Consider the following 13,720-nt stretch of genomic DNA (forward strand, 5'->3'; position numbering starts at 1 on the left):
ATGGTATTTTTGAGCACAAGCCACCTGATCTCTTTGCTTGGTCTGGCAGTAAACATTTCTCTGCTCCAAACTCCAACATTTTGGTTTGTTTGGCCTGCCTGCGTATTGGGCACATGAACAGGTCTTTAGTAACATTAGGTAACATATTAATAACATCACACAAAAGTGGCAACTGGACTTATCTCTTTGCAAAGTGAAGGCTGTTTATTGCTTATTATGATTTTAACAGGCAAGAACCTACATATGAATTATAACACCTACAGGTGATCTTTACCAAATGCCTGCATAGAAATGAATGTTGGAATGAATTCTGTGTGTGTCTGCTATCCCAGAATTCTCAATTTCCCTTTCCTGGTGAAGCAGAGATCCAACCCTCCTAGCAGTGGGACTGACAGACAGACAGTGAGGATCTCCGCCAAAGCCGCGTGTGTGCCCGTCACCTCCCCCCACCCCATCCACACTACCCCCCAGGGTTCACTGTGCTCATACATGTTTACACTCAGGGAAAGCAAAGGTCACACATACTGAAGCAAACCAAACAGACCACATTTTCTTTAATAAAATGAGATGAAAAAATAAATATAAACACACCTTTTCAAGTGTCACCCTTCTTTAAATTTTTATATAAGATAAAGCTCTTATTTTTCTTTTCAGTATACTCTACTTAAAATTTTTAAAAAATAAACTTTCTTTTTTCGGTACCTTTCATTTCCTGTGTCAGCCTCGGAAATATATAAAATATACCTCACTAGAACTCTGTGCAAATAATAAACATAAATAATATTAACATCTTTCAAAAAAAAAAAAAAAGAGCATTTCAAGGTTTTCCCTCTGCATTGCCAGCCGTGCTTCTTGGAAGGGGATCCTAGAAGCAGTCTGTGGTCTGCCCGCTCAAGTCACACAGGTCCTGGTCGGGCGGCGCGGAGCCGGGCAGGAAATCACTGTCGCGCTTGTCCATGGGCAGACCGCTCCGGGAGAACTGCAGGACGCTGCCCAGCCCACTGACCAGAGACAGCGAGGACATCCAGTTGAGGGAGCTGAGGCCGGGCACGCTGAAGACGGATGGCAGGGGGGCTGGCCGGCTGGCGCTCATGGGTTTCATCCTGGAGCCCCCCGGACAGCCCTCCACGGCCACCGGCCCTGGTGAGGAGGACCGTGAGGGCTGACTGTCCAGCCTGTCCGGCAGGGTGCCCTCTCTCCATGGCATGCCCATGTCCACCGCGCTGGGCTCCCCACCAGCCTCGGGGGAGCAGGCCGGCTGCCACGTGCCCTGAGACACCTGTGAGCTGCAGTCCCGTGAGACAAACCGCGCCACACTGACGCTCCTCTGTCCTGGTAGCTTGGTCCTTGCTTCTTCTGGGATATGCCCCTGAGCAGAGGTCTCTCTGGGAGCCCTGAATTTCCCAGGGGACCGCTTGGCTAACTGGCGTCCCAGCTGCAGTGGGGTAGGGAAAAGGGTCCCCTGCAGGGCTTTGAAAAACAACCTGGAAAGAACATACAGAACACAGTCAGCTACTGCTGCCGCGAAGCCTTTGAGCTTCTGAGATTCGAATGGTGCAGGAGCACAGCAAAGACAGTGTTTTCCGAGCCCATGTGGGGCCAGAAGCCCACTGTCCCAGACACCTACCTGGGCAGCAGAGCAGCCACGGGCGCTAGCAGACAAATGGAGTAAAACACGGGGTCGCCCATTAGCGTCTGCATGGTCCAGTAGGGGTTGGAGGGAGGGTAGCATGTCGCACAGGAAGCGTTGTAAATCAAAGCCACGGTGAAAAATAAAACGACACTGAAGCCACAAGCCGTCCAGTTGAGCCAGGTCTGTGGGGTAAAGAGTAAAACAGGGCTTCTGTTTCAACAAAAGTGCACCGGTCCTCCTAGAGCAGGCGCAGTGTTCTCAGAGGGCACAGTGGGAACAGGGTGGGTCAGCGTGAACACAGGCTGGGCGATGGAAGCTAGGGGCCAGGGGAAGGAGGGTTAAGCAGAGCTGGGTTGAGGGGCTTGGGTGGGCAGGAGCCCAGTGCTGCCTAGGACAGGCACGGGCTTAGGCTGGAGCTGCCCCCAACCCAGGCTTGGGTCCATGTGACCGGCCCGGGAACCCGGTTTGTTCTCATCACAGAGAGGCTGGCTTTGCAAAACCCTGCTCAAGCTAACGGACTGGGCATGTCAGTGAGGGCTCACAGACCAGCCCCCTTCTGGGTCAGTCCCACGGTTCTCACCCAGGTCTTGGTCTCGATGCCCAGGTGCAGGAGGAATGTGAACAGGGCGACGGCAGTGATGGGGGTGCCCCAGGTGAAGATGTCTGTGTCGGAGTCGTAGTAGGCCTGAAAGACAGCGGGGTCATCTGTCTGCATGTCACTGGATGAAGCTGGCGGGAAAGGCCTGGCCAGGGCCCAACTTACCAGGTAGGGAATGAAAAAGCACACGAGGCTCTGGAAGGCAGCATCGGCCATGTTTAACCAGAATGTGCGAGGCCGATATTCCTGAGACACAAGAACAAGCACAGGGATTACAGGGATGGCCTCATCCCTTCACACGGTTTTCTAGTCCCCCCCGGGGCTTGTGAAGGCACAAGCCGGGCACCCCAGGGACACTTGCTAACTCAGGCCTTGGACAGGGAGGTCCCGAGGGCTGGGGCTTGGTGGAAAAACACTACGGAAAGGCTCACAAGGGCCCTTGAGGCTGAGTCGGTCACTGACAGCCTCTGGGTCTGCAAGGCCCATTACAACAGGAAAAAGAGGAAATGCATTCTAAAATCCCACGAGGAATTTCCCTAAGCCAGGGACTAGAGCATGCAATTCGGGCAGCCTCTCCAACCTGAGTCCTTCTACTTTGCCAGGGCTTTGCTTCCCTCTGTTGGTGGACCCCCTAGAATGTTTCTTAAACATGAGTTGTTTTAACATTAAATCACGGATGTCTCCTAATGTTAAAATCAATTAGCTGCATAGAAAAGGCAAAAATGACTTTGAAATGGACTAATCAAGTCTTCCTTGTCTGGGTGCCCACGTCTGTATCTGACCCTGCTGAATTCTGAGCTGCAAGAGCGAGCACTGGCCCACAGGACACTCAGAGCAGATAAGACAAGGGTTTACCAAGCATTGAGGAAAGGCAGCCCCTTCCTGTTAGTCCCCAGAACAAACTCACCCAGGAGGTGAGACCTGGCTGAGTACACGCGTGCCTCCAGGTGACGAGCAGAGACCCTCATCTACCTGACCCTCAGGAGCCCCCGTCCCAGGCTGCCCATAGGAAGTCTGACTTCAGCTGTGTCTGACTCTTTGCCATCCCACGAACTGCAGACTTCCGGGCTCCTCTGTCCAGGGAATTTTCCAGGCAAGAATACTGGAGAGGACTGCCAGTTCCAACTCTAGGGGATCTTTTCCACCCAGGGATTGAACCCTTATCTCCTGTGTTTCCTGCATTAGCAGGTGGATTCTTTACCACTGCGCCACCTGGGAAGCCCAGTGGGAAATCAGCACTTCAGTAAATCAGGTCTGAATTATTTATAGACCACTGTGGGAGATGCAGGGCTCTATTCCCTGGGCACATGTATAGTTCCAATCAGCCCAAGAGAAGCACTGACGTGGCTTTCTTTACTGACCAGCAGGGACAGCTGGGAGTCAGCATGCTAATCTATGCAGTGTATTGATGGAAACATGTTTTTACATTATCTGTTTGTGTTCACTTGGTTTTCCCAGGGTTTCCCTATGGGTTTATCTTCTCATTAATCCCTATTCAAAGGAAATCACATTTCTTTTGGGGATGTTTTAGAAAAATCCCTGCTCTTCCTACAGTCATCCCACATGTCCTTGACTTGGATTTCAAATGGGCTTTCCTTGGGCTCCTGGAACCTCTTAGTGTAAAGACAGTTTTCACCTTGGTATACTTTCATAAGAGCTTCCCAGGTGGCTCTAGTGGTAAAGAACCCGCCTGCCAGTGCAGGAGACACAGAGCTGTGGGTTCGATCCTGGGTGAGGGAAGAGCCCCTGGAAGAGGGCATGGCAACCCACTCCAGTATTTTGCCTGGAGAATCCCAGGGACAGAGTCCTGTAGACCTTGGCAGGTCATATAGTCCATAATGTTGCAAAGAGTCCGACATGACTGTAACAACTTAGCACACATGCACGCATAGTTTTAAAAAAGTCTTTTCTTTCTCTCTTTTTTTAAGTAAGCTTTAGGTAAACTGATATATAGAAACTATACACAGTTTTAATGTAAACATTTTGATGAGTTTGGGCGCATATATACACCTCTGATACCATCACAACCAATCAACTCTTTCTACTTAAATCCATTGTCAAATTCTATAGACAGAATTCATTGTTTTCCTCTCACTGGTCAGATTCTAGAGTTTTAACTCCTTCAGTGTCCATTTTTTTTAGAAGATTTTATTTTTAAAATTTTATTGGAGTATAGTTGTACAATGTTGTACAATGTTGTGTTAAGTTTCAGGTACACAGCAAAGAAATTCTGTTTTATATACACACACACACACACACACACACACATTCTTCTTCAGATTCTTCACCCCCATAGGTTATTACAGAATACCAAGTAGAATTCCCTGTGCTACACAGTAGGCCTTGCTGGTGATCTGTTTTATATATAGTAGTATGTGTATGTTAAGGTCCCAAGCTCCCAATTTACCCCTCCATGCCGTATTTCTCCTTCGGTAACAAAAGTTTGTTTTCAAAACCAGTGAATCTGTTTTGTAAATAAGTGCATTTGTATCATTTTTAAGAAGTGGATTCCACACCTGAGTGATCTCATACGGTATCTCCCCTGCTCTGTCTGCCCAGGGTGTCCACGGAAAGGGCGGCGCGGGCCGGGGCTCACCTCCATGTTCTGGCCGCTCCGGTAGAGCTGCGGCTCGGCAAGCAGCACATCGGCTGGCACATCCTTGTCCAGCACCCCAGTCACGAGCTGGGGGAGTGACGAGAAGAGCAGGTTAAAGAATATCAGGTACCACTGATCAATCATGGCAGATGCAGAGAAGCCACAGTAGAACTGGAACCAGAACAGGAGGCCGACGAACATCTGTGGTCAAAGGAAGGGTGGGATGGCAATTCTCATCTGCCCGCGGACTCCCATCCCAGGGGCCCAAGAGCTGCCCTTGGGCTCCCGTGATTCCCATCCCAGGCAACCAAAAGCCGCCCGGCGGACTCCCTTGACTGCCATCCCAGGGGACTGAGAGCCATCCCGTGGACTCCTGTCCCAGGTGGCCAAGAGGCTCACCGAGTCTGGCTGGAAAGACTGAATCTGTGCTCGGAGACTGTCTCCAGAAACGGCTCTCACCTTGGTGCCCTGTCTCTCCCTCCCCCCTGCATCCCTCCAGCATCCAAAGGGCAGCAACAGCAGCTGGGGATTCCCACCAATAGCCCTCGGAGGGATGCCGTCTTGTGGTCAAAAGGCCACAGATCATAAGAAAACAAAATAAAGCTCTGGCAGAGTCTAGGGTGGCTCACGTCAAGAGGGCCAGCCGGGTACATCACCCACTGCCAGGCTTCTTTCCCTGTGCTCCTCTGGGACCACACCCTGGATGCTGCCTTCCTCTCTTTAATGAGGACAGTGTACAGTTACTGACTTCAGTGGAGGGGAGGAGGCACACACAAGCAGGGTGGTAATCGCGACTTTGACTGAGCCCTGGCCTCTGCCGGGTACTCTGCCGTCAGGGTGAGCTACAGGCATTCCTGCTGGTCCCTACGGCTATCCCAAACAGGAAAGCAAGGTCCAGAGAGGTGGAGGAACCTCCTCCCATGCCCAGCGTGAGGACCTGGGTGAGCCTCTTCCCACTGTTACTGAACATCCTGATACTACATGGGGGGGGCGGTGGCGCTGGCAGCTTAGCGACTGCAAGGCATTCTGACACTTACTAGCTATGCAAGCTGGCACAGATAATTTAGCCGTTCTGCCTCAGTGACCTTGTCCACGACACGGGCACACCAGCGGTACTCAGCTGTGGGCTGTGGTGAGAATTAATGACTAACGCACCTTGAAGCACTCACAAGAGCTCCCTACATGCTGAGATGCTCATCAGCGTCATCTGTGGTTGCTACTGTCAGGAGAACAGCTATTTCCTTCGTCTGAGGCTCAAGCAGGGCCGGCGTGCTCACCCCATTTACAGGAAAGGAAACTAAGGTCCAAGGTGTCAAATGACTGGACAGTGGTCACTGAATGAGTAACAAACCCATCTTGATCAACCACTCGAGGGTCTTGGCCTGGAGGAGCCACGCTGGAAGAAAATTCTCTGCTGGACACCGCAGACAGTGGCCTTGGGGTGGGTTCTGGAGCTGCTGCTGTGCACATTTCTGACCTTGAGGCAGTCACTTAACCTCTTTGAGCTAGATCTCAGAGACGTTTCTTGACCTAAAAAATGGCTTGTTCCAATGATCAGGAAAAAAAAGTCTACACTGGTAACACCTCTAGTGACCCAGATCTTCCAAACCTTGTTTCAGTCTTTGCCCTAATGCAACTCTTCCCCTCCACCCTGAAAATTGACAAACTTGGCTTCTTCACTAACTTTCTTCCTTTTTTCATACCCACACTTGCTTATGGCTTGTCTATCTCCTCAGGTGCAGCCTAGTGACTCATCAGTAAGCAAGTGGAGTCAAAGAGGAGAAAAAGTACTTAGATAATTGAGATTTTTTTTTTTTTATGTAGTACCCAAAGCCTTCTCAAACCACTGTTACTATGGAAACTTTCCTTCTCTACTCCTTACTGGAAGGCAGGCGAACTTATTCTGAAAATAAATGAATTTCTCAATTTGGGAGGCAGAGTGATTATTTCTGAACTTCTCAAGTAGATTAAGTGCCTGTTCACAGAGGCCTTGAATCTGACACAGAATAAAAAGAGGCCCCTTCTCCTTCCTTCGGAGAAGGCAATGGCACCCCACTCCAGTACTCTTGCTTGGAAAATCCCATGGATGGAGGAGCCTGTTAGGCTGCAATTCATGGGGTCACTAAGAGTCAGACACGACTGAGTGACTTCACTTTCACTTTTCACTTTCATGCATTGGAGAAGGAAATGGCAGCCCACTCCAGTGTTCTTGCCTGGAGAATCCCAGGGACGGGGGAGCCTGGTGGGCTGCCGTCTATGGGGTCGCACAGAGTCGGACACGACTGAGGTGACTTAGTATCTCCTTCCTTGCCCCCTTCCAGAGGGCAGATTCGCTGCAGCAGACAGGAGGCACTGTCCATTCCGGTAGCCACTCTGGGTCTCTTCTGCAACTGAAATATTGAATGCCTCCTCCTCAGTCTGAGAAGTTTTTGTTAGGAATTACAGAGAGCAGAGTTCAATTCCTATGTTCTGTTTTGTTTTCAGATAAAAAAAAAAAACAAAATCCAAAGGAGGCAAATAACTTGCTCCAGATTGCACAGCTAATGACTGAGAGAAACGGGGCTGGGATTCCAGCCTGCCCAGCCCCACTCACCTTTACTCAAAGCACCACCTACACCTTCGGGGGCTGGGAGCCTCTCGGTTTGCAACTCTGTGCGAGGAGGGGTAGGTGCTGGGGAGGCAATGCCAGGGAGTCAGTAGCAAGGGGATCTGATGAGGTCAGGGACAGCATAGCACAGCACAGCACAGCCCTGCATGGACTGTGTCCCAGGCAGAACCCAATCTGAATTAATTTCCAGGACCTAACCTATAAAATTAGACATGCTCTTGACTTTGGAGCTATGGATCCAGCAGGGCAGATCTACAGGACTACTCTGAAGAGTCAGCTACCCCAAGAGTTTACTTACTTTGTCTCCTTGCCTCGTATCAGAGGCAAGAGGGACAAGCAGCAATCCAGCAAGTTCTCAGCAGAGTGTCTATACCTCACAAGTAGGGTAGGGTCCTAAGATGGCCATGTGGTCCATCCTGGAGGCTATTGCTGCCACACAGCTGTCTGCCAAGGACACAGTAGTGAAGGAACTAAGAATTAAATATTAGGGTCAGCAGGAAATAGACCAGGGCCCTGAATCAGAGTCCCTGAAGAAACAGAACTGTCCTGAGCCAAAGAGGTCTGCGCACAGCCTGAAAGGTCAAATACAGAATGAGTGGGCCTGAGGGGCATCTACCTGCCAGCACAGAGGGTGGCAGCCCCCTCTTGCTGGCCCAGGGTGGGCCTGATTTTTGCCATTTATTTCTACTTCATTAAATCTGGGCCCAAAGCTTCAATGTCATAATTGCTATATCAAAGTCCATTTGTATCTGAATAAACAAACTGCTATGAAATCAGTTTAGCTCACAATAAAATTTTTACCATTTCACTACCTCATTGACTGGTTCTGTAATCCTAGATTTATAAGCAAAAGTATTTTATTTATGTATTTATTGAGATGGTGCAGCGGGCTCGGTGTGTAGTAGAGTGTAGCAGAGTTGTAGAGGAGTGTCAGTGTCTAGTGCGGAAGTTTCCTGAATAGGAAACTATGGTAAAACATGTTGACGCCTGTGGTTGATGAATGAACACAGAAGCAACGATGTAGCCATAGGCATATGTACACTCATGGCGGCCAGAGGGATGAGGAAAGGCTTCTCGAAGACAGTAGGCAATCTCAACAGCCTGCTTATCATCAGGGTCACAGCCCAGCTGAGTCCTCTCATGCTGACCCAGGACTGCCAACCACACTTCCACTCATCAGATGAGCCCATGTGCTTTGAGAGGGCACCGATCAGAGCATCCTGTCTGTGGGCACCTCAGGAGACCATTCCTGAGAGAGACAGGGACAGAGCAGTAAAGGGCCTGGAAACTGGAGTTGGCTGGGTGGAGGCAGAAAGGAGCCTCGATCACTCACTGACTGAGGACTTCATGCAAACCCCCGGACCCCACGGTCACTCTACTTATTATAAAGCTGCAAGTGGACTTCCTCCTTGGATCTACCTGCTTCCATGCTCAGAGCAGCAAGTGAGTTAAGACTTCTGAGACTGAGGGTGCAAAGGCAGACCAGGCCTGGGAAAAATCCACAGAAGCCAAGTGGGGTGGAACCAACGGGAGGCTGTGGGATGGCCTGCAGACCACGTTCAGTTAACAGTCCTGTGAATCTCATGGATTTCACATCAAAAATCCTCGACACTGGCATCAAATACATACTGTGTTTTTGTAGAAGAAGTACAGCACCATGTTGGCAAGCCGGGAATAGCACCAATGTCCGTGAACGATCAAGAGCCTCTCGAGGTATCGGAACTTGGGCACCGCGAAGTCGCTGGCCATCACTGCCTTGAGAGGGAGAGAGTGCCAGTTGTTGCTGCTGCTTCACTGCGCCTGAGGTCCATCTTAACTCCCCCCAAACACAAGGCGCAATGGGGATGCAGAAATCCAGTCTGAGCTGGCTGTTACCACTGTCTCCAGGATGAACGCTTGCATTTAAGAAAAATCCAATACCGACTACACTGTAGTTTAGGGATACTGCTCTAGAGGACATATTTAAGATTTCAAATATATGTAACTGATGGATTTGTAAAGTTTTGCTTTTTCTTTCCCATGTTTTTTTTTTTTTTTTTAAGCAAATTAAAAAAAAATGTGGAGATGTATGAAATTTCCCTGCTTTTTCCACTCTCTGATGTTTTATTCATCTAAATCATATTAGGATCCCAACCCAAAGATGAACCAAAGCTGCCCCTAAGGTATGCCTCAGGGACAGACAGACAGCTGTCCTGCAAGGTGTCCTCTGGGTCATTCTCCCCAAGAGCCACGGGTGATGAGCAAGGCCAGGTCCATGGCTGCCCTGCCTGCCAATCAGCCCAGTCTCAGGATTCCCACTGTAGGGCACTGGACATGGTCTAAAAGGACAGTGGGATGGACGGCAGGCTTCCTCTGCAGACAGGAAAGAGCCCAGGGGAGGAGGCTTGCCTTTACCTCACTGAACACCACATTCTATACAATTAAACTAACTGAGCCAGACAGTGCCATCCTAATGACAATGTCTGTGTCCAAAATAACTTGGAATACATCATTATTTGGGAATGAATTTTATTACTTTGGGGAAAAATCCACAAAAATGTCAAAGATACATTTTTGCTTATCTTTGAAGGTTATTCCACACAAACATTTAAGTCTGCTTTTCAAATTTTACAGGCTTCCCTTAAATATCACTTAGAAAAGAGCAGGTGATGATACTGTCCCATTTGCGAAACAGAGAAACATCATTACACATGACAGGAAAAAATGAAGCCTTAGAATGTCTTCTTTCTGAACCCAAAAGTAAGGATCTGAAAGCAAACAGTATCTTTACCCCTCTTCCTGTCAACATGTGGGAGCCTTAAGGGTTTTGTGCATCTGCTCTTCCTTCATTTATTCCACAATTCATCCTCTCAAAAATCATGTATTAAGACCCTCCAGTTGCCAGACACAGACTTGGAGACAGATACCGTCACATGTGGTCCCTGTCTTCAATATCCTAACACTGAAGGGTTAATGTTGAGTCAGAGTTAAGGAGAAGCCCCGGGGGTGTTTGGGAAGCAGCCCTGACCTTGAGAACCGCAGGTATGCCCCTCCTTCCAGGCCCCGCTGGCCTTTCCTCCACCCTGCGGCCCAGCTTCCCGCCTCCACACCCTGAACACACCACTCGCTCCCCCAATCACAGTGGCCTCTCCAGTGTTCCCAGCTGTGCAGAGCCTCCCATCACATCCTCAGCAGGGAAACTCATGTTGCTCTTTCACAGCACTCACAACAACTCAATTATGACCCCTGGTGTAAGTTAGAATACTTTTCTATCTTCCCTTTCTGATCTTTCTGAATATTCCATGAGACCCTGCATGGTAGACGCTGTGATCACCCACAGCCCTGGTTCCCAGTCAGCACCCATGGAGTGCTCAACAAACATGGTTGACCAGATGACTCCTCAAAGACTGGGTGTATGAGAGCCACAGAATTTCTTTTGTCCTTTCTGTTCCCCTGCCTGGGACACCTTTTTCACCCTGGCTGAGCTGGGGAGCTACAACTACCATCACTTTACCTCAGACACTCAGCTTGGACTCCTCGGGTCCCTACAGCCACAGCGCCCCACACAGTGTGTCTTCCAGGGAGCTCCGCACAACGTCCCCTTGCTTACTGGACTGACTAACAAGCAAGCGGGGCCACATTCCCTGGGGAACCTGAGCCCTTAGAACAGTAGGAGAACATGTCGAGTCTTACCATCACTTTACATGATGCGCCCTCAATAAAGAAGTATGCTGCTGCTGCTGCTGCTAAGTCGCTTCAGTCATGTCGGACTCTGTGCGACCCCATGGACTGCAGCCTACCAGGCTTTTCCGTCCATGGGATTCTCCAGGCAAGAACACTGGAATGGGTTGCCATTTCCTTCTCCAATGCATGGAAGTGAAAAGTGAAAGTGAAGTCCCTTAGTCGTGTCCGACTCTTAGCGACCCCATGGACTGCAGCCTCCCTGGCTCCTCCATCCATGGGATTTTCCGGGCAACAGTACTGGAGCTTCAAGTAAATACAAGTCATGTCCACTCAAAGCTAAGTCTCAGTAAGATCCCCTACAGTCTGGCTGATCCCCACACCTCCTTCATGGCTCACTGAATCCTCTAGCTCCTGCCCTGAGGCCCTCCAGTGGATACAGCTCATGCCCTTCCTCACCAGCATGCTCAATCTTAGAGACCCTGATACAAAGTGGACTGGCTGCATTTCTCTGCACGTGTGGTTTACAAGCACTGCCCTGGGTAGGTTTTCATCCTAGGAAATGAGTGCAAAGGAGGCCATGCTGAAAAAATCAGATGGAATTAACTATTTTTCTCATTCATTCAATAGACATTTTTGAGCTCCCCCATGTGATGTCACAGAGAAGGCAACGACAACGCATTCCAGTACTCTTGACTGGAAAATCTCATGGACAGAGGAGCCTTGTAGGCTGCAGTCCATGAGGTTGCTAGGAGTCGGACACGACTGAGCAACTTCACTTTCACTTTTCACTTTCATGCATTGGAGAAGGAAACGGCAACCCACTCCAGTGTTCTTGCCTGGAGAATCCCAGGGATGGGGGAGCCTGGTGGGCTGCCGTCTATGGGCTTGCAAAGAGTTGGACACAACTGAAGCGACTTACCAGCAGTGGCGGCATGTGATGTCACTGGGAGGAGGGGCAAGGATGAGTCCCAACTGGGTTCCATTTTCAGTTTTATGGAGGAAGAAAACATGTATAGTAACATAACCCAGGTCAGACGAGACGCAGGAGAGTTATGTGCTGAGGAGGAGCCCAGGATGGAGCAACTGTGCTTCTAGCTCAGGAATTTCCAGCAAACTGTGATTTCAGTGTCAAGTGAGAAAATCAATGAACCTGCACAAGCATGGCACATATGTGTGCTCAAAAGCTAGTTACAGGGTGAATACATCAATGAACAACTGATGACCAAAGAGTGAACAACGTCTTGATTTTTAAAAGAAGACAACTGGATAGACTGTTCCCAAAAGTTTCCACCAAGTTAAAAATACTGTGATTCAAACTTAATCAAATGTAGAACTGCTACATCCCAAAGAAGTACATTTATAATGAACCCATTTATTCATCATCTGGATCACGTGAGGAGAACCAACACAATGGCAAATGAGAAACACAGAGATGAATTTTCACATGAGTGAGGACGGCTTTCCTCCATCTTCATGGTGACACCAAGACACAACAGTCCTATGGTAAAGCCCATGGTAACACTGATGTTCAGGAGCAATAAAAAGTGCCTTGCAGAGACGATCCACTACAGGCCACCTTTCCACAGAAACAGACTGACAGGCATATTCACTGCACGGCTTCACTAACATGAAGAGCCACGTGCCACCTGGTCTACTGCCGGCTTAGCAGCAGGCGAGCACCAGCTGTACTAAGATCCAAGCCTTCAGCTCTGCAGGACGGCTCACAGGGAGGCCAGCGCGGCTCCCAGTGGGAGCCCTTTGGTTGCCCAGGACAGCCCCCTGTCCTTACCTGCATGCCCTCCTGGCCTGAAATTCCCACGCCCACGTCTGCCACCTGGATCATGCTGACGTCATTGGCTCCGTCTCCTAGAACAGCACAGGCAGGGAGAATCGTGAGCTGAGATGTACATGATTAAACAGGCTTGGTGGATCTTCCCGGGACTCTGGTGTGAGCTGCGAACTGTGGAGGGTCCTAGGGAGGACTGAGGAAGAGGCAGTGCAGCCCCTGCCCCAGGGGAGCTGGGTTATGCAGTCAGAGCAAACCTGGTGGGAGGCTTGGACCCACCAGTCACACCAGGAAGAATCTGAGAAAGCAGCAGCCAGCGCCCCTTTCCAGTTAGGACACGTTCCAAGCTACTGGCTCAGACACCAGTAGAGCCCTTCACGGGGCATCTAGCACAAAATAGGATCACCACCTTCACTGTTACTTCCTGACCCACTCTAGGCTTTGTCACACGGCAGTCAAGGCTACTTCTATTCATACTCCTGTGAGTGGTTTTCTAAACTGCATAAAGGAGGTTAAATTCTGCCCAGCAACTGTGGAACTCTGTTTGCACACTCAAGTCTGGCTAGCTTGTTAGTTACTGTGCCCACCCTTGGGCTCTCTGAGCATGTAATTAACGAGACCATCTATGTATTTAGTCAAATTGCTGATAGAAAGTGTGTAGGAGCACAGGGTCAGAGCTCTTAACATCTTTGGGGAAAGACAACCGGAGACTTAAAGTCATTATCATTCAGTGAGAGTGACTGTTCTTGGAACAGGGTGGCAGAAGGGCCCACATCACAGAATACCTCCCCCATTTCAAACACTTAAGAAGTATAGGTATATAAAGTCAGAGTGAC

At 49.6% G+C, this 13,720-nt stretch overlaps 1 protein-coding gene across 5 annotated transcripts in view; it reads right to left on the reverse strand.

The window, feature by feature from the left end:
• Nucleotides 1-525: 525 nt before the first annotated feature.
• ATP10A (ATPase phospholipid transporting 10A (putative)) overlaps nucleotides 526-13,720 on the reverse strand; it is a 184,216-nt gene continuing 171,021 nt past the window's right edge. For 4 of the 5 annotated variants that reach the window (XM_059879245.1, XM_010816883.4, XM_059879246.1 and 1 more), the window contains 7 exons: nucleotides 12,888-12,964; nucleotides 9,065-9,190; nucleotides 4,828-5,028; nucleotides 2,397-2,477; nucleotides 2,214-2,318; nucleotides 1,628-1,815; nucleotides 526-1,484 (listed from right to left, as the gene is read on the reverse strand). In XM_059879245.1, coding sequence (XP_059735228.1) covers nucleotides 866-1,484; nucleotides 1,628-1,815; nucleotides 2,214-2,318; nucleotides 2,397-2,477; nucleotides 4,828-5,028; nucleotides 9,065-9,190; nucleotides 12,888-12,964 — 1,397 coding nt within the window. In that variant the 3' untranslated portion in view covers nucleotides 526-865. The remainder of the gene's footprint in view (nucleotides 1,485-1,627; nucleotides 1,816-2,213; nucleotides 2,319-2,396; nucleotides 2,478-4,827; nucleotides 5,029-9,064; nucleotides 9,191-12,887; nucleotides 12,965-13,720) is intronic. The other variant, XM_015459144.3, reaches the window with a different exon arrangement.

This window comes from Bos taurus, chromosome 21 (assembly GCF_002263795.3).
Source record: "Bos taurus isolate L1 Dominette 01449 registration number 42190680 breed Hereford chromosome 21, ARS-UCD2.0, whole genome shotgun sequence".
NCBI classification, from domain to species: Eukaryota; Metazoa; Chordata; class Mammalia; order Artiodactyla; family Bovidae; genus Bos; species Bos taurus.